The following is a 17,024-nucleotide window of genomic DNA, read 5'->3' as shown; positions in this document are numbered from 1 at the left end:
TTTATGAAACAGGAGCTGTAAACCACAGCTGTGCAGAACCCAAGAACCACATCTGAAGATGTGCTGCCCTCCTCTCCTCAAGAGCAGCAGGCCCCCAGCAGCAGAGTGCACGTGATCCTCAGGCACACCACAGTGTGTGCTGCTGCCTCAAGGTCCCCTGCAGCAACTCCCACATTACAGTCAATTAAAGGCAGATGCTGCCTGTTAGGTGAGCATGGGCCCCATCCAATTAAGTCTGACTAATGACATCTAAGAACCATTATATGGAAACCCTGGATCAACAGGTTATTTTTAAGAAGAGGTGATTAATAAAAAAAAAATCTCTGAAGGCCAAATTCCCTGGACTGACAAATACTCCAGCTGTATCAAGAGAGACTGATCCACAAAGCATGTCTCATGCTACTCTGGACAAAGGATTGCTCACATGCTGAGCACTACAAGCAAGCAGAAATGTGTGCTGACTCACCTGACCACTGTATACTCCACAAACTGGAACCTGATAAATGCCACTCATCTGTGTCAAACCTCGGCTACACTGCCACTGAAAATACCAGTGCATGATACTGCACTGACAGCACTGGAAATTATCTACTATTCCCCAGAACCTGTCATGAGCCCCAAGAATGGTTTCTCCATCAACTCTGCCCATTTTCATTTGGTAAACAGTGACATTTCCCCTGCTTTACAACTGAAGCTAAAAATAGCATCTTTCATTTCATAACTTCCTGAACTTTATCAAAAATGTGTTTAATGTGTTTTATGCAGCGAGCACCAGCACTGGGAACAAACTGAGTGTATGAACAGCTGTGAAGAACCTACACAGGACCAAAGAAAATTAGGCGTTGAAACAATCATGTCCTTTCAGGAGGAGATGATGCTTCGAGCAGATTAAAAAATACCACAAATTGCAAAGCAACACACCAGCTTTAAAAACAGATTTCCAAGGAAACAATTCAAACAGTATTCAGTTTTGGGTTTTTTTCTGTTCTTTTTTTTTTTCCTCATTTTATTGAATGAAACAAAACAAAACAGACAAACACAAGAAATAAGATCAGTGTTCCTCACATCTCATCTCTACAGGAGTCCTTCAGAGTCAACAGCTGCGAGCTCCTCCAAGCACAAAGGCCAAGAGAGACCACAGTGCCACAATACCAGAGATTCTAAGAGATAAGAATAATAAAATGCTGTTAGGCTACTTATATGTACAGCTTAATTTTTTGTTTATTAAGTGCTTAGATTCTTTTTCAAACCATGTCAAGGCAGAAATTCACCCTTCATGAGCATCACTGTCACTACCTCACAAGAGGGGTGCACTTTGAATCTGTAATTCTGTCGCACTATCAAGCCTTCAACCCAGCTGTAGAAAAAAACCTACATCCATCCCACACCTGAAATTCTGCCTCCCTCTCACCAAGCTTATTAGAGCTGGTGCTACAGCTCATTAAGATTACCACCTCTCTGCTGTGACAGCACATTTGCAGTTTTGTGCTATCCTCGGGGTAGCATTTCTGGGTCAACCATGAGCGAGATTAAAGTCCAGCAGCTCACGAGCAGCCACCCAGCACCTGCTTCTGAGTCCACTGCAAAGACGAGGTAGGCTGCTGCTGTGCCAGGGCCCAGGACCCGAAAAGAATGCTTCCCCCCCACCATTCCCGTGCTCCTGAACTCACTGCAGCAGGCAGTTCACGCTCGGCGAGTGCCTCCAGTGGCGATAGACGGAGACCTGCAGGTGAGGGTGGCGCCTGTAATCCCGCAGGACGAGCCTGACGCTGCAATGAAAGCACGGCTTGAGCTCAGCCCGCAGGCTGCTTACAGCACCCCACAGCTCAGGGCACCAATTTCTATCCAAGAGCTGTCACAGCAGAGAGAGGGTGGGACAAAGGCCTGGATGAAAGGAAGAGAGGACTGAAAGTTAAGACTTTCTGATCACTTACTGCTTGTATTTGCTGGAGAGGAGAATGAACTGGTTCTTTGAAAGGCGTCTGACATCAAAGCGACCGCAAGCTGTAAACTCTTGGTAAATCTGTCCCTCGGTCAGCCCTGGCCAGCCTCGGACATGAACAACCAAGGCAGGGGGATGACGGCAAGGAGGATCTTCCCCAGAAAAATTCTGGAAAATATACAGTATTGAGACATATCTGAATTTGGAAATACTATAGAGCCACTATTAATATAATCAGAAAATATGGAGAACATGACAAACAAATGACAGGTTGTATAATACTGCTGTTGGTGTAAAATTAATTTTGTTTTGTCCCAAGATTCATCTAAATATTGTCATAAAAGCAAACTGTCATGACTACCATGGAGAAACTACCTGAGAAACAGCAATGTAAACTGGCTAATGCAAACTTACAGAATAACAGCATAAATACATTTTGCTGGGTGGGCCCCAGCACCAGTGGATTCCTGTCCTCTGAGGAAGCTATCAAGTAGGCTACTGCCCTATGCACCCCACAAACAGGTCACAGACCTGCAATTCATACGCACAATGCTTGAAACACCACCTCGGATGAAATTCACTTTGTTCACGTCCTCAGCCAACATGGTGAGATACTGTGAGAAAGAGGGCTCAGCCTCCACCACGTCACTAAATCAGAAAACAAAAGAGAACAAAGTTTTGTTTCTCTGGCACTGCACTGCTACAGTTCAAGCTCTTCAACTAGTAACAGAGTACATATTTTAGATCTTAGTATCTTCCTACAGAAGTCATCATAAAGCTGCAAGAAAAGGGAAGAGAACTTAGCTGAAGGCACTGATTCACAGACATTTCAAAAATGGAAACTAATGGAAAATTATTTGACCCTTACCCAAGTGAACTGAACTTGAGAGAGCTTGTTCAAGAATAAAGAAGTCACAATGTCATTTCCCAACCTCTGAGCCATCACATGTGCCCTGATTTCATTTTTAAAATGTCAGCTTTGACATAAAACTACTACTTTCAGATTTATAAAATAAAAATCTAATTAGAACATGACATTTCCAATAACACTTTCTTTTGTCCAAAAGGAAGACCAGTCTGCGAAACAAAAAGTCAGTCAGAGCAAAAGGAAGACTGTTTTCCATAGGAAAAACATCCCATGTAATACAATTTTCATTCAACATTTAAACATTACTCACTCTGTGGCTCTGCACAGTAGCAAATGAGCTGACATCAGAAGAACTAGAGAAAGGAATAATGAGGTGGCATGAGAAGAAAGCTAGAGAAACACTGCTAAATACATAGAAAGCAAAAATGCATTGAAGTGCAGCTAAGTTACTAAGAGCAACAGACTGTATATAAACAAATATTTCTTAGCATCAAATAGATCTAGAGAGAAAGGAAAAGATTGCCAAATCCCAACACAAACTCTGAAGGAGTTTTTAAGAAGCATTTTACCTGAACCACAGAGAAATGCATCATAGCCTGCCTCATGAGGAAATTTCTTCTCAGCTGTAAGTGTCCAACAAAATCAGGAAGAAGTAAACACATCTAGCATGCTGTGAAAACTACTACACTGCAAAATCCTAATTCATAAGATCCACTATTCTGAAGGTTCTTTTCCCCCTCCCCTCAACTGTTTCCTTCCTCACCCTGAAAACTTTACACCCAGTAAGAAGTCTGTGCTTCTAGCATGCATTTTAAAACAACACCAAAAAAGAAGCAGCAGTTACATGAATGCCTGAAAAGCTTAGCAAGAAGCACATTAAAAAAATTTAACTTTTATGAAAGTCTAAACCAAACCGTGTTGTCTATGTTATTGATGGTATGGGAACCATTTCAAACACAGGAGGCCCTGTGCTGCAGGACACAATGCTGCCAGGAGAAGCCAGAAAACACCTGCCGCACAGCCAGTATCACACCATGTCCTGGACACAACCTCCTGCACAGGCATCACTTAACCCTGCACACCAGCCACTGAGCTCCTGCTACTTTGCCATTAATTCCTTCTACCTTCCCTTCTAAGACAGCTGTTTCCCACCTCCCCTTACCCCTTCCAAGGGCTCCTGACTTCACAGACCAAGTCAGGTTCAGTTCAGCCCAACACAGTGTAAATGGTGTCTGTACCAGCAGCATGAGGCAAACCTGCCCTGCACTTCCCCCAGCAGCTACCAGGGATGTGCAGAACACACGTCATGGAAGCCAAGGGTCTGGACAAAAATGTGTCTCAGCAGCTCTGGGCAAATTCAGCAGACCCACTGGCATTCCCTCATGCTTTGTATGTGGTCACCCTCTTTTGATCATTCTGACTCTGAAGATTTGCTTAAGAACATACCGTATTTTGAGCAGCCACTTGCAAGAGCTATAACAGGGCACGGTGGACCTTTGGGATTCAGGTTGCTGCTGAAGACAAGTGCATGTGTGATATTTTTGTCTTTCCTCAGTATGTTAGAGAAAAGTTACTGTTCTCTAGTCACCTGTAGCTTCATTTCAGAAAAAGCTACTGGAGACTTTAAAATGAACTTTGGTGGGCCTCCAGGAAAAGGCAAAAATACTTACTTGAGTAATATCTACCATTTTTCTTTCTGAAAACTAACTCCTAAATATTTCCTTAGTCTCTTCCCTCACTCAAAACTTGTAAGCAGCAAATTTGTTCTAATTGCATGCAAAAAAAAAAAAAAGAGCAGGAACTAAAACTGCAGGAAAGAGGTTTACTGCATGGTTCTATTTGAATGGGGAACCCTGGAGGTTAAAGAGATACCCCTGGAATGACTGAAATAAAACAAAGAACAATCAAGCAGAATATGCAGTCTCAAACTGCCAATAAACAAACCTTCAGAATCCCAGTACTGTTTTTTAAAAAAATATTAATTTGGCATCTTTTTCTTGGGACTAGGGGGTAATGAGAAACAGACAAAATTTTCCTTTCCTTGGCAAAACTGGCATGCAAAAAAATTAATTCACAAAAGAAGTGTGAAGTAATTATCCTACCACATCATGACTATGCTCATGAGATACAACATCTACTCATGCTCCATTTGAACATTGTCTTTAGTGACTGCTTTGGGCTCAGTGCAGCCCTCTCTTAGGACAGGCATTTGAAATTGGGATGTATTTTCACCAAGAACTGCATCTTACTCATTTCAGAACATGGCATAAACATCATAATCCTCAAGCTGAGTGTACAGCTGTATGCAAACCAAATTTGCAACCAATGAAATAATGGTGATTCAATGCCATTGAGAAGCAACTCAGAACAAATCATTTACTACACAATTTCTTTATAAGAAAGATGTGCAAATCCTTTGCTCTTAAATTTAGAAAGACAAGGATCCAATTGAAAAGCATTTGAGAGGAGGGAAAGTATGAACATGGGAAATGGCTGACTGTGGAATATCTTTCCAAAGAAGACACAGGGATTGCTGAAAGCCCTGTTGGCTACCACTTACCTGGACAAAACTGTATATGCCTCCAAAAGACTAGATATTCGAGGAAACAGACATTTCTACAAAAGAAGAATGTATTAGAAAACCAACCACAACAGACCTTATGGCGAGTTCAATTACTTACATTGCCAACTTGTTAAATGAGATCTAAGATTAGAATTTCCCAAGGCAACACTGAGAACTGTTTGCAGTTCCATTATTATCACAGGGCACTGAGGAAAGATATCCTCTCTCTTGGGTGAAACACAGATTTAAATTTCAAACAAAAAAACCTGTGCATCTCACCTTCTGCATAGATTTTGTTACAGTCTTGGTGTCTATGATGACAGGAAACAGGTTGTGAATGTTCCTTTTAAACTCCTCATAGCTTTCTGAAAGCAAAGCACATGTGGAGAAAGGCCTCAGGAAACTGGGGAAAATCCAATGCAACCGCAAAGTAATAATAAAAAGAAGTGACAGCAGGCAATGATGCCCTCTCCAGCATTTAGAACTCAGAAGAGGTAATCAGCCCTGCTGCTGGCTAAGCCCTGCAGGTGTCTGTGGAGGCAAATTGCCACTGCACCTGCTGTTCCACCCCCAGTGCAAAGGCAGCAGCCCGGGACAGCAGCTACACACAGCAGTACCTGGGAGGGGCCTGTAGAACTTGTCGTGAAGATGCATAAGGTCCATAAGCATGTTGTGTCCCACCAGGGGCTACAGGAGGAACATAAACATAACAGCCCATAGGAGCACATTTCTGAAGAGAGCTCAGAGATTAACAACACAGGCACGCTCAACAGCTATAACACTTTCCTCCAGCAGACAGCATCCACACACACACAGGAGTCATTCAGGCTGGAAGGCTCACAGGAGGACTACTGCCTTCAGGAAATCAGACTTGTGGATTCCCTGAGAGGGTATTGTCTCAGCAGCGTTCTATTTTCAGTGGACCTAAGGAGCTAATTCAGGATTCAGGGTTCAGCTGAACAAGGTTCCAGCCATCAGATTTATATGCTCATTCGCAAGGATAAGGATGGTCTTTGCTGCACGTCACCCACAGTCCTCTAAAGCTGAAATCCATTTGACAAGCCTGCATACAGAATGTAATAATTTCCACACAAAGTCAAACCAATGGTCCACATGGTACAATAAACTGGTCTGACGCATGCTGAAAAGCACAGCTTACCCAAACGGCAAGAATCTGCTCAGCTTTCTTAGATGGTGACTCAAACTGTAACACCAGGATTTTTAATATCGCATTTAACACAGCAAAATTAAAAAGATATGAAAATGAGAGTAGAGTTAAGGCATTTTACCTTCTTGACTTTAACAAGTATTTGGAAGAGGTTGGTGAAGCCCCGGGCAGACAGGAGAATGAGCTTTTTCTGACAGTGGTCATAAGAAGAGTTCTCCAGAAACTGACGATGCTCTGGACTCACTTTTTTCACCATCACCTGAAAAGAACAGTCACTTAGTATATCAGCCTCCCAAGTTAGTTGTATGTACATTGCTTACTGGGGCTCAGTAATGCTGAGGTCAAGTTCAGCTTCAAGGCAATGAAGGACAGAAAAACTGCATCCCCTGGGACCTTGGGACTGTCTCACTTCCATATGGAGATCAGTGCTCAAGTAATTAAACAGGCCTGCTCGAAGTGTGTCTTAATTGTGCTTCTCTACTTAAGAGAATGATTCCTACCAAAGGGCTTTTCTGAGCACAAATTAACGTAATTCAATTTAACTTGATACCAATATGGTACGTTCATGGTACCAAAAACCCAGAAACAAACAGCAATCATACAAGCAGAGTCGCCAAAGGCAATGCTTCAGATGAGAAGGCTCGGTAAATCTGACATTCTGGGGGCACTGGTTATCAGACCAAAGTAGGACTAGTGCAAAAAAAAAAAGATTTCTGTAAGCTAATTCTAAGCAACTGACTGATATCATACCCATAACCCATAGTTTGAGAAGTCTACAACCATATTTTTACTACAGAAAATATTGTACTGAATGTAAAATACCAGCAGCGAATGGCAAAACAGCAAATCACAGAGTAAAAGTCTTCAAAGCAACTTCATGGCAGAAGTCAGCAAAGGAAAACCACAGAAAATGCTAAAGCTGTACATTCTTGTGGAGGTATTGAAGGAGGAACTTAATAAAGTCTGAAGACATGGAGAGGGTACCTCCAGAAGTGCTCCAAGGACAAGCACTTCCATTTAAAAGGATTTTGGGAATACTGGACAAACAGAAACCAGAGTTGCTCAGTTTTCTGTATCCCTTTTCTTAGGATCCCACAATCAACTTTTCATTTGTAATTGTCTTCTCCTCCTCCTGGACCCTATCATTGAAAGTACAAGCAACATTTCAGAGTCCCTGCAAGAATGCCAGTCCTATCTGCCCAGAGAGAAATCCTTTTTTCACAAGGCTGACAATTCCATCTCACCTTCTTGTCTCCAAGAGGCTCTGTCCAAACATTTTCAAGAGCCTGCCTCAGAACCAGCTGAACTTCAATTATATGATAGCCTATGACAGACAAAAAAAGAATGCAGTAGAAGCTTCAGAGGTGCAGACAAGTCCATTAAGGAAAACACACCATTCCTCTAGACAGATGGACTGACATGTAGAGACATACAGAAAATATTCCTCAATATATGATCCTGGTACATTACCACACACAATGACTGAAAGAAAACAAACACACACACACAAAACCCCAAGCAAAAAACAACAACCGCAAACCCACAGAAGTAAACGAAACACAAAAAACTCCAAAAATCACAGTGAAAATTTCAGGCAAATGAGCTTTTGTAAGGACATGGAGGAAAGGAAAAGACCAACTGAAGAGGGAGGAAGGCTGCTACTCTGAAAAAGACGCTCTCTTGTTTGGGACACTTTCAGAGCAACAGACCCAGAAGCCAAGTACACAAAGGGTACCAATGCCCTTTCCCCCACAGCTAACAAGGAACTAACCCAGTCCTCTTCTGAATAGCATTAAAAGAGACACCTGAATCAGTCTTCTTGCTTACTTAAATAAATGTCTTTCTTATTACAGGTGCTCACCAGGGCCAGACTCTATTAAAATATCAGTATCATATCTAGCTGACAAAGCAGATAAAAAGCACAGCACAGGCTCCACCCCTCCTATTGCATACTCTGCAAAAAAACTCAACATGCAAAGCCTTGAACACTCTGTTCTTCCTAACTTTTTCTATATTATACTCCCTGACCTACAAGATTAAGGTTTGGGTTCTGTGAGTAAACCTACAAATCATTCCCTGCAAAAATTCCCAGTTCTTCAAGACAGCACAGAAGCACCTCAGCTCTGCTTAGGAAGAAGCACTAGCACTCTGCTAGTGCTCCCAAAACCTAACACAGGGGTAAGTGACCTGTTTATTCCCACTGGCATATATGTGTCTCTACAGGGCTCTCTGTTGCTCCAACGAGAGGGACTCAACTCCAAAAGGAAGGGAAGAAAATAAACAAAAAACCAAATCACCCAGGATTTAAAACATGTAAAACGTTATCCTGACTCAGAGTAACTATAAGTTCTCCAGCTGCTGCTCAGAAAAAGCACAAAATGGAAGTCAATTACCACAAAGCATGCTCCAAGCATCCAGACATCCACTTCTGCTTCAGAAAGAGCCACCACCCCAACCAACAGAGCAGAGCAGAGCAGAAGAGCACAGAGATGAACTCCTGACAGGAGCTAAAGTATAAACTGGGGTGAAGAGTTGTAAAGGCAGGATGGGCACTGGTGCTTTCCCTTTCAATAGAGCAATTTAACAAAAGAAAGGACAGTTATAGCCCCAGAGATTCACAAGAAATTATGAAGCCACTCAGAACCCACAGGTGCCTAAGAGAGGCACGGCTTCATACCATTCAGATCCTGCAGAATCATAGTATCCTCTTCTTTAGCTGAAGTTATCCAAGAGGTCACTTCATCAATAGCTTTCTTCAGGACATCCCTGTCTGCATTACTAGTGCTGGATGAGGGGAAAGAGGCAGTGTGAGATATGTTCGTTACAGGCGAAGCCTTGTGCCTTGCTGTAGGAATGCAAAAGCTTCATTTCCCAACATGCACCCAATTCTCCACACAATATCCTGTGATCTCCATCTTCCTTCAGACACCACGGCATGCTGGAACAGCTGGCAGCAAGGTGTTCAGTCCAACAGGTTTCAGTACTTCTACCAAACGTGATCTGAGTGAAGCTGAGCCATGAGCACAAGTACTGAGCAGATACCTCTTTGAGAAGTGCTCACCTGCAGATCTTCCAGGTACCTGCTGAAAGCTGCTGCCTAAGGATCGTCTCCTGTACCTCATTCATGTATGGGATTCCATCCTTGAAGAACTGAGGGGAGGGAAAATGCCAGGTTGGTTACACTCCCCTGGATTTTCTCACAGCACATTAGAGAATCAGCAGATTAGTCAGGACAAACAAACTGTAGGCAATCCAACAAGTATGGAGGAAAGAAAAGGATATTTGTCAACGGTAATCAATTTTTTTGCTCTTCTTTTACTTTTCCTTTAATAAGATGCTTCCAAGAGTCAAGAAGTGAGATGCTTCCTGCCCAGAACTAAAAAACAGTACTCTTATGGGATGCCAGAGTCTGTATTTTATGGGAAATGTGACAATACATAAGATGCTGGTAAAGTGATACTTCTGAACCTTCATGGATAGTAAAGACACCCACCAGGGTTTGTTTAGCAAATCCTTAGCTCACCAAAGATAAGGTTTTGGGGTTTTTTTGAGGCAGGAGAATCTGAGGCTGCCAAGGATGTGGTTATTGCCTTTACATTAGTTCAGAAAAAAGAGCATTCACTACCCCTGTTGATAACAAACTGCATGATGCCTTCATACTTTAGGAAGATGCTATTTACCACATAAATCTAACATTTAGGGATACCAATCTGATTTCTTCTGCAGTTGCACAGATTTCCTCTGTTCTGCATTTCTGGCAGAGATTACATACCTTGTTGTAGTCAAAGCCATAATGAGACAGGAACTGAATACTAGATGCAGAAAGGGTGAATTCAACATCCCTTATTCCCAGAGTTGAGGGAAAGAGAAAAAAGTTGTATGAATGCACCACATACCTAAAATGAAAAGAAAAATATCTCTAGAAGATAATTACAAGAAATAACTCTGCCCAAAGGAAATTATGAATAAAATCTCTACTGCACTATCCTCATTGCAACAGAAAACTGCTTTTTTACTTACTTGTTTGAATTTTCTTTTGAGAATATTGCCAGCCCTGCAAGAAAGAAACCTCTGTTGAGATGGCAGCATTTAGCTGGCTATCTACTGATAGCATGCAAATTAGATGAGAGATGTGGGGAACCCCTCAAGAAATACATGCTTTCCATTCAGGAATGTCACTGTGCCAATCCTAGCAGCAACTGCCAGGCCACTCCCTGGATTCCTGATTCCTGAGAGCGGCACAGGACAGCTTTCACTGCTGTGTGGGAAAATGAGTAAAATCTGAATTAAACAACAAATAGACTGAGCAATAGGCAAGAGGTGAGATGGTGATGAGCCTCTGACTGTGCATACACAGATGAGTCTGTGGGTCCAACTACACTACATTAGTGTTTGGAACAAGCTGGGCACCACAGAGGACTGAAACACGGGTTTTACTTCTCAGTTTGTTTTTTTTTTTATTCTGTTAATCCCTAAAAGGCACATGATGATCTTACATACCCCAAGACTTTGAACAAGATTTCAAACTGTTTTCAAGCTGTCTTCTTGACTCATTACTGGTTCTTAACTGTCAATATCTCTCCTTCACAGACCCCTTCTCATGCTGGTTTGTTATTTTAGGAATAACAGAAATAGCAGCCTTCATTTTCCTCACAGTCCCCTTACTCATAATGCCCTATATCAAATGACACAGCTTTGAACAGGAGCTGGCGTCATACGCCTCTTGCTTGCATCCTCTGATTTAAAAGCCTTGTATTTTTAACTGTGACCTTTAAATATGGTCAACTTTAGACCCATAAAAACGATATAGCCCACCTGACTTTATTTATTAAAAAGCTGACAGTGTTAAACATCAAAGGGAGGGAAAAACCCAACAAGCAAATGTCTTTGGAATGATTGAATTAAGGCTGAGCCACCTGCAGGACGCACCTGTTAGCAAAAGGCCAGTTACCTGTACGACCTCGGGAGATCGCTTTCCGTGCCACAGCCGCACTTACCGAGCTGAACAAGAGTGAAGCGCTGAACACTCTGCCTGGCCTTCGCGTACCGCTCCGCAGGGGAGTCAAACAGGCTAGGAGCAAAACCAGAATTGGGGAGAGTGGACACAAGAAGGGTTACTATGCACAGGTTGTTCTCACATGGCTAGAGCAACAAGTCTCCCTCGCATTTCAATTCACAAAACCAGAATTGGGGAGAGCGGACACAAGAAGGGTTGCTATGCACAAGTTATCACACGGCTAGAGCAACAAGTCTCCCTCGCATTTCAATTCCAACAGCTTTACCTGGGCTCGTTGTTTTGTAGGGAAGTTGAATGCAAACCAGTAAACTCCATATCAAGGGCTGTTGAAGTGGAAAGAACACAAGAGAATCTGAATTTGAGGCATGCGCTTCACAACCACCAGGATGGAGATCTCTCACGCTTTTCTCTTCACCGTAAGCTTTGTCAAACTACAGGAAGCAGGCTCAAGAGGAAAAGCTGCGGGCTCACACCTGCAGCTGCCTCATTCCTGGGGCAGGATGAGGCAGGGACACGTCTCCCAGCCCCTCAGGAGGGGCCTGCCTCACCCTGTGCTGTGTTGGTGCCCCCACCCCGAACCCCTAACACCCCTGGTCCCCAGCCGGCCGGGCCGAGGCCAGCACCGCAGCCGGGGTTCCCTTTCCCCGTTTGAATCCCGCGCCCCAGTGCTCGCTGTTCTGGGCGCAGCAGCGCCATTTCGGCTGCAATTCCCTCGGTGTCCGGGTCCCCACGTCGGGCAGGGCCCGGCCGCCCCCTGCGCGGCCGGGCGGGGGCCGAGGGCAGCACTGGGGGCCAGACGAGACGGCCCCGACGCTCACCCACGAACGCGGCGCCGAGGATGCGGCGCCTGAGGCGCGGCAGGTGCTGGGCAAAGCTCTCGGCGCCCACCTCCATCGCCGCCCGCCCGGCCCGGCCCGGCCCGGAGCGCCTGCGTGCCCGGCGCTGCCCCGCGGGGCGCTCCGCACCAAGGGATGGGGAGGGCAGCACCTCGGGAGCTTCCAGCGTGACCCGAGCGGTGGGAACGAAGGACTGGGAGGTTTAGGCTGGGAATTGGAGAGGCTGCGAAGGCGGCCGGCACAGCCCCCGCTCAAAGGGAGCGCAGGGGCAGCTCCCACTGCGCGTCTGCTGGAAATACAGATCGCACAGAGGCCGTCACTATCTGAGAGTTGTTATTATTAAGAACCAACGACTAGTTAAAAATCCAGTGGTTTTTTTTCATTCTGTCTGAGGATTTAATAAAGATGCCAGAACCGGGCCAGGCTCTCCCCGCACGCTGCTGAAGCCCAGCACTGACCCTTGGCATTCCCTTCTGCCCCAGAGCACGCACACACGAGGCAGCAGGCACAGCACCCGGACACAGGCACAGGAGATGCACTGACCAGGCTGCCCTCCCTGAACTTGCCTGTCAGAAGGCTCCAACACACTGTCTGTGGGGATTTCACAGCCTGGCTGTAGCTGGGAGCTGTGCTGAGCCAGCAGCCAGAGACGCTGACAGCACCAGCCTGTGCCAAGCAGCAGACACACAAGGGGAGAGAGAATGGGGCTTCTTATTCCCTACAGCACAAGTTTCTGCAGCTTCCCTTCTAAACCTATCCATATGGTTAAGCAGTTAGAATCTCAGGATTGCAAGAGAGGTGCAAAAATGTGTTAGGAGTTTAATGTTTTCACTAAGACTTTGTGCATCTTTATCACAGTTCTAAACATTAATGTAATGCCTACACTTTGCTAGGTTAGACTGGCAGTGTACAGAGATCAAATATCAAAGCATTTCCAGAGTTCAGGCTGGAACAAACAAAATCAAATATTAAAAATAAAAAAAATATTTTTAATGTTGAATTATTAATAAATTCTGTCAAGCTGAACTATGGTAAGTTTATTCTAGCATTAAAGGTATTGATCATTTTAGAATAAAGAATATGACACACTCCTATCCATGTGAAAATATTTTATTATAAGATGACACATTCCAACTTTTTCCAGATCTGGACCTTCCCTTTGCCAGTACACAAACCTAAAGAAGCAATCCTTGCTCCTTGGAAAGTCTTCCCAACGATCTCCATTTTATCGGTAGATTCTCCGTGGCTCATGCAGAACAACACCACCTTCCTTCATAGCTTTCTCAAATTCCTGAATCTTGTTTAAAAGATAGACACAAATAAATACAAAAGAAAACCGGCAGGACTTAAATGTCAGTGGGAACATGTTATATGGAGGGGCAGAGGTTAACAGCCTCATAGAAGCATAGTATCAGGAACTGCAGCTTGTCAAAGCCCTTCTGAGTGTTCCAAGGAGGGACTGCCAAGCCACATAAGAAAATTAAAGGTGAAGAGAAGTAAAATTAAAGCCTAAAAAGGAAAGAAGGGCCAACGGAATAAGTAAGTGAGTACTTGCCGAGTCACAACGGTGTTCCCAGGGGATAATGGCTTTAAAGTTCACAAAGTTGATTCCAGCTTCCAAACAGCGCTGTGCCATTACACGGCCAAGGTTTCTGCATGCAGCTACTCCCTTGGGACTGTACAAGTGTCTCTTTATGGCCCACTCTCGGGTAGAGGCAGACAGCACAACATCCCCATTGGAGCGCTCGACAAAGGCTTCTACGTAATGCTGTGTCCGCTCAAGCCGTAATCTGAGTGCAGGAAAGAAGTAACAGAGGATTATAGTGTCTTTTCCAGAGGACAGAGTTAAATTATTAAATTACTCCCTGTAGGAAATAAAATTGAGTGTATTAATACATTACATTACATTACGAGTTTTGCTTAGTAAGACACAAAACAGGACTCATGTTGGGAGGAAAGGGTTAAAAGTGGAAGAATATCAAGGAAGATTCTCTCAAGTGACCTTGCAGCTGGGAATACCAAGTCCTGGAGAAGAACATTGTGGGAAACCCCACAGATTATGCCTACTGCTGTTTATCCTCTGACTGTTTTGAGAAGCAGAATCTCTGTGTAGAGATAAAACAGGTGTTCAAAGAGCCTTGGAGGCTTTCTCATGGACATGCCTGAGCTCCCTGTTTTGACAGACAGACCATCAAAGCTCAGAGATCATAAAAAACACAGGGGAGACCATAGCATGATGGTAAACCTAAATGCCCCTAATAAATGGGTGCCAACTGCAGGCTCACCAGCTGCACAGACTGGCCTAACAGTGCCTACATTCCTGCCTGGGTGTTGCTTTGGGATCCTTCAGATAGCAAGGCAAGGAACTAAGTGTACTCTTTGTATTTCAGCCATAGTTCTGTGGTCCTTCCAGCAGCCTGCCTGTGTTGACTCACACAACTCCTACTGCTAGCTCAGAAGAGTGAAATTCCAAGAGCAACTTCTCATCAGTTACTCAGGGCCACAGTCCTGTGTTGCCTCAGAGCAGCACCCACTCCCAACCAAGCACTGTGCACCTGCACAGCGTGGAACAGGTATACATGAGGGGAACTGCTTCAACAGAAATGGAACTTTGGGGTCACTATGCCGTCCCTTAAAAGCTTGAGCTGCACAGCAGGTGTTGAGATCTGACACAGCAACTTGTTGAGATCTGCAAGTGGTCAGAAAGTACCTCATCAGTCTCCACACATAACAGTAGAATATTTATTAGGAGCAACTATTTCTTATTGCACTGAGAGAGTATCAGCTTTCCTGGATGGGGTTCTCCCCACAAAAGCAAAATAAACACTTTGAAATGCCAGCTTAAAATGAACTTAATTTCCAGAGAACAAGTAAATTAAAACAAAACCCACAAACATAAAACAACCCCAAGCAGACTATTATGGTGCCTCAAATAAAACCATGAAGCATTATAAGCACAGGAATGAGAGAATCCCTTAGAGTAAAAAAGAGTAAAAAAGAGCAAAAAAAGAGTTAAGAAGAGTTAAAAAGAGTTAAAAAGCTGTTGCTTAAGCAACATTACTGTTGCCTTAACAGTAGATGGAAAAATCTTGACCGCACATGCTTTCATATGCTACTAGTCCGTAAGCACAGGAGTGAGAGAATCCCTTAGAGTTAAAAAGAGCAAAAAAGAGTAAAAAATAGTTAAAAAGAGTTAAGAAGAGTTAAAAAGAGTTAAAAAGCTGTTGCTTAAGCAACATTACTGCTGCCTTAACAGTAGATGGAAAAATCTTGACCGCACATGCTTTCATATGCTACTAGTCCACTCTTCCATGAACACAGAGGATGCCTGCTGATTAAGAAATACTAATGTCCTAACTGATTCAGCAACCCAAAATGCACATGTAGGTTTCTGGTGTTTGTTTTGTTGGTTTTGTTTTGTTTTTTCTTTTAGAGTCTTCATTTTTGGCAGTAACTTCCTGACTCACCTGTGCCAGAACTCACGCTTCGGCCACGTTGTCTTCCAGCCACGCTCCTTCCTAGCCAGGGCCATCTGCTCCAAGTTCCGAGGATTTCTATTAGTGAAGTTTGGGGCAACAACCTCATTTTCACTTGTATCCACTTCAGTCTCAGTTTTGACACTGGCTGTAGTTGATGCAAAACGAACACCTTGGGAGAGCAGATAAAAAGCCATGAAAGATTAAAAAAACAGTAGTGCAGACAGTAGAACGGATACAGCACAGAATGATACTTCTGTAAGAAGTCAGCAGGGCAAAATCACCTTGCTTTTATTTTTTAAGCACTTAACAGATGAATGACAAGACCTCAACCTGTTTCCCCAATCTATGAGGCAAACTGCAAGTATACTAACGCCGTTTCTAAACTCTTATATAAAAATATAAACTCACGCGTGACTAGGAGATCCCTAGGTCCAAAGCTTTACAAAACACTGAAGTACACAAGAAACCAGAGACAGCGCTACCAAACAACAAGGTATAACCCTTCATCCTTGGCACGGCAGAACCGCAGGAAAGCGGAGCGCGGGGCCGCCGCCCGGGCAGGGCGGCAGGGCGAGCCCTGGGCTTACCCGCTGCACGGAGCCCGCCGGCCGCCAGCAGCAGGCGGCTGCTCAGCGCCATGGGGAGCCGGACCTGCCGCAGCCCCGGGCGGCCCCGCTCAGGGACAGCCGGGCGCCGCCATGCGCGAGGGGCGGCGCTTCCCGCGGAAGCGGCCGCGGGAATTCCGCCCGCCGCCCGCGGGGTCAGGCGGAAGCGCCGGGCGCGGGGCCGCCCCAGCCAGCCGGGAAAGGGCCCCTGCCTGGTACTCGCGTCTCACAAAACAGAGCAAAAAACACTGCCCGACTCGGGGGGTCATCTTTTAACTCCTGCCCGTGGAAAAAGGGCTTTGGGGAATGCCGGCCTCCAGAGAGTGGGTCGGCTTTTCCTGGAACGGGTGTAAGGAAGAGGGACCAAGACGTGGAAAGGAAAGGGAGCAACAATAGGTGTTTCGGGAACTACCATCATCCTGTTTTAGGCTTCTTTCCTTGTGCTCCTGCGGCACACAGGTACAGCAGAGCTGCTCTGCCTCCTCAAAGCATCCTCCTGCAAGCATGACCGCGGGAGCCTTACTTTGGAGCTGTATTTAACTGCTG

At 44.6% G+C, this 17,024-nt stretch overlaps 2 protein-coding genes across 4 annotated transcripts; both read right to left on the bottom strand.

Annotated features, from left to right (window-relative positions):
* Positions 1-963: 963 nt before the first annotated feature.
* Positions 964-12,482, bottom strand: PNLDC1 (PARN like, ribonuclease domain containing 1). 3 transcript variants are annotated; one of them, XM_039707296.1, is made up of 19 exons: positions 12,377-12,482; positions 11,824-11,881; positions 11,539-11,612; positions 10,562-10,595; positions 10,314-10,437; positions 9,603-9,691; positions 9,219-9,325; positions 7,786-7,865; positions 6,663-6,800; positions 5,991-6,060; positions 5,653-5,738; positions 5,371-5,426; positions 4,257-4,321; positions 3,380-3,433; positions 3,121-3,163; positions 2,491-2,590; positions 1,935-2,110; positions 1,671-1,769; positions 964-1,160 (listed from the first exon to the last, which is right to left on the bottom strand). In XM_039707296.1, exons 1-19 carry the CDS (start codon positions 12,450-12,452, stop codon positions 1,094-1,096), a joined length of 1,596 nt encoding a protein of 531 aa, XP_039563230.1. In that variant the 5' UTR covers positions 12,453-12,482; the 3' UTR covers positions 964-1,093. The 3 variants fall into 3 exon arrangements, with proteins under 3 accessions (XP_039563230.1, XP_039563231.1, XP_039563232.1); XM_039707297.1 differs by lacking the exon at positions 3,380-3,433 and having other exon boundaries at positions 4,257-4,324; XM_039707298.1 differs by lacking the exon at positions 3,380-3,433.
* A 1,006-nt stretch (positions 12,483-13,488) lies between these two features.
* Positions 13,489-16,599, bottom strand: MRPL18 (mitochondrial ribosomal protein L18). Its single transcript, XM_039707534.1, has 4 exons — positions 16,461-16,599; positions 15,862-16,042; positions 13,950-14,184; positions 13,489-13,691 (listed from the first exon to the last, which is right to left on the bottom strand). Exons 1-4 carry the CDS (start codon positions 16,510-16,512, stop codon positions 13,620-13,622), a joined length of 540 nt encoding a protein of 179 aa, XP_039563468.1. The 5' UTR covers positions 16,513-16,599; the 3' UTR covers positions 13,489-13,619.
* Between the last annotated feature and the right edge of the window lie 425 nt (positions 16,600-17,024).

This window comes from Passer montanus, unplaced genomic scaffold (genome assembly GCF_014805655.1).
Source record: "Passer montanus isolate IOZ18808 unplaced genomic scaffold, ASM1480565v1 scaffold2, whole genome shotgun sequence".
Lineage (NCBI taxonomy): Eukaryota > Metazoa > Chordata > Aves > Passeriformes > Passeridae > Passer > Passer montanus.
The sequence above is the reverse complement of the archived record's forward strand: the minus strand, read 5'-3'. Positions and strand labels throughout refer to the sequence as shown.

What these genes read in the sequence shown, in the direction of transcription:
- PNLDC1 (XM_039707296.1), bottom strand. Translation starts at nt 12,452, where the DNA reads ATGGAGGTGGGCGCCGAGAGCTTTGCCCAGCACCTGCCGCGCCTCAGG. An exon ending in AGCCTCTTGGAGACAAGAAG is followed by an intron (nt 6,801 to 7,785) that starts GTGAGATGGAAT and finishes TGTTCTTTTCAG; the next exon opens with GTGATGGTGAAAAAAGTGAG. An exon ending in GTTCTACAGGCCCCTCCCAG is followed by an intron (nt 5,739 to 5,990) that starts GTACTGCTGTGT and finishes CTTTGCTTTCAG; the next exon opens with AAAGCTATGAGGAGTTTAAA.
- MRPL18 (XM_039707534.1), bottom strand. Translation starts at nt 16,512, where the DNA reads ATGGCGCTGAGCAGCCGCCTGCTGCTGGCGGCCGGCGGGCTCCGTGCA. An exon ending in CGGCGGGCTCCGTGCAGCGG is followed by an intron (nt 16,043 to 16,460) that starts GTAAGCCCAGGG and finishes TGCTCTCCCAAG; the next exon opens with GTGTTCGTTTTGCATCAACT. An exon ending in AAGCGTGAGTTCTGGCACAG is followed by an intron (nt 14,185 to 15,861) that starts GTGAGTCAGGAA and finishes TCCTGCACTCAG; the next exon opens with ATTACGGCTTGAGCGGACAC.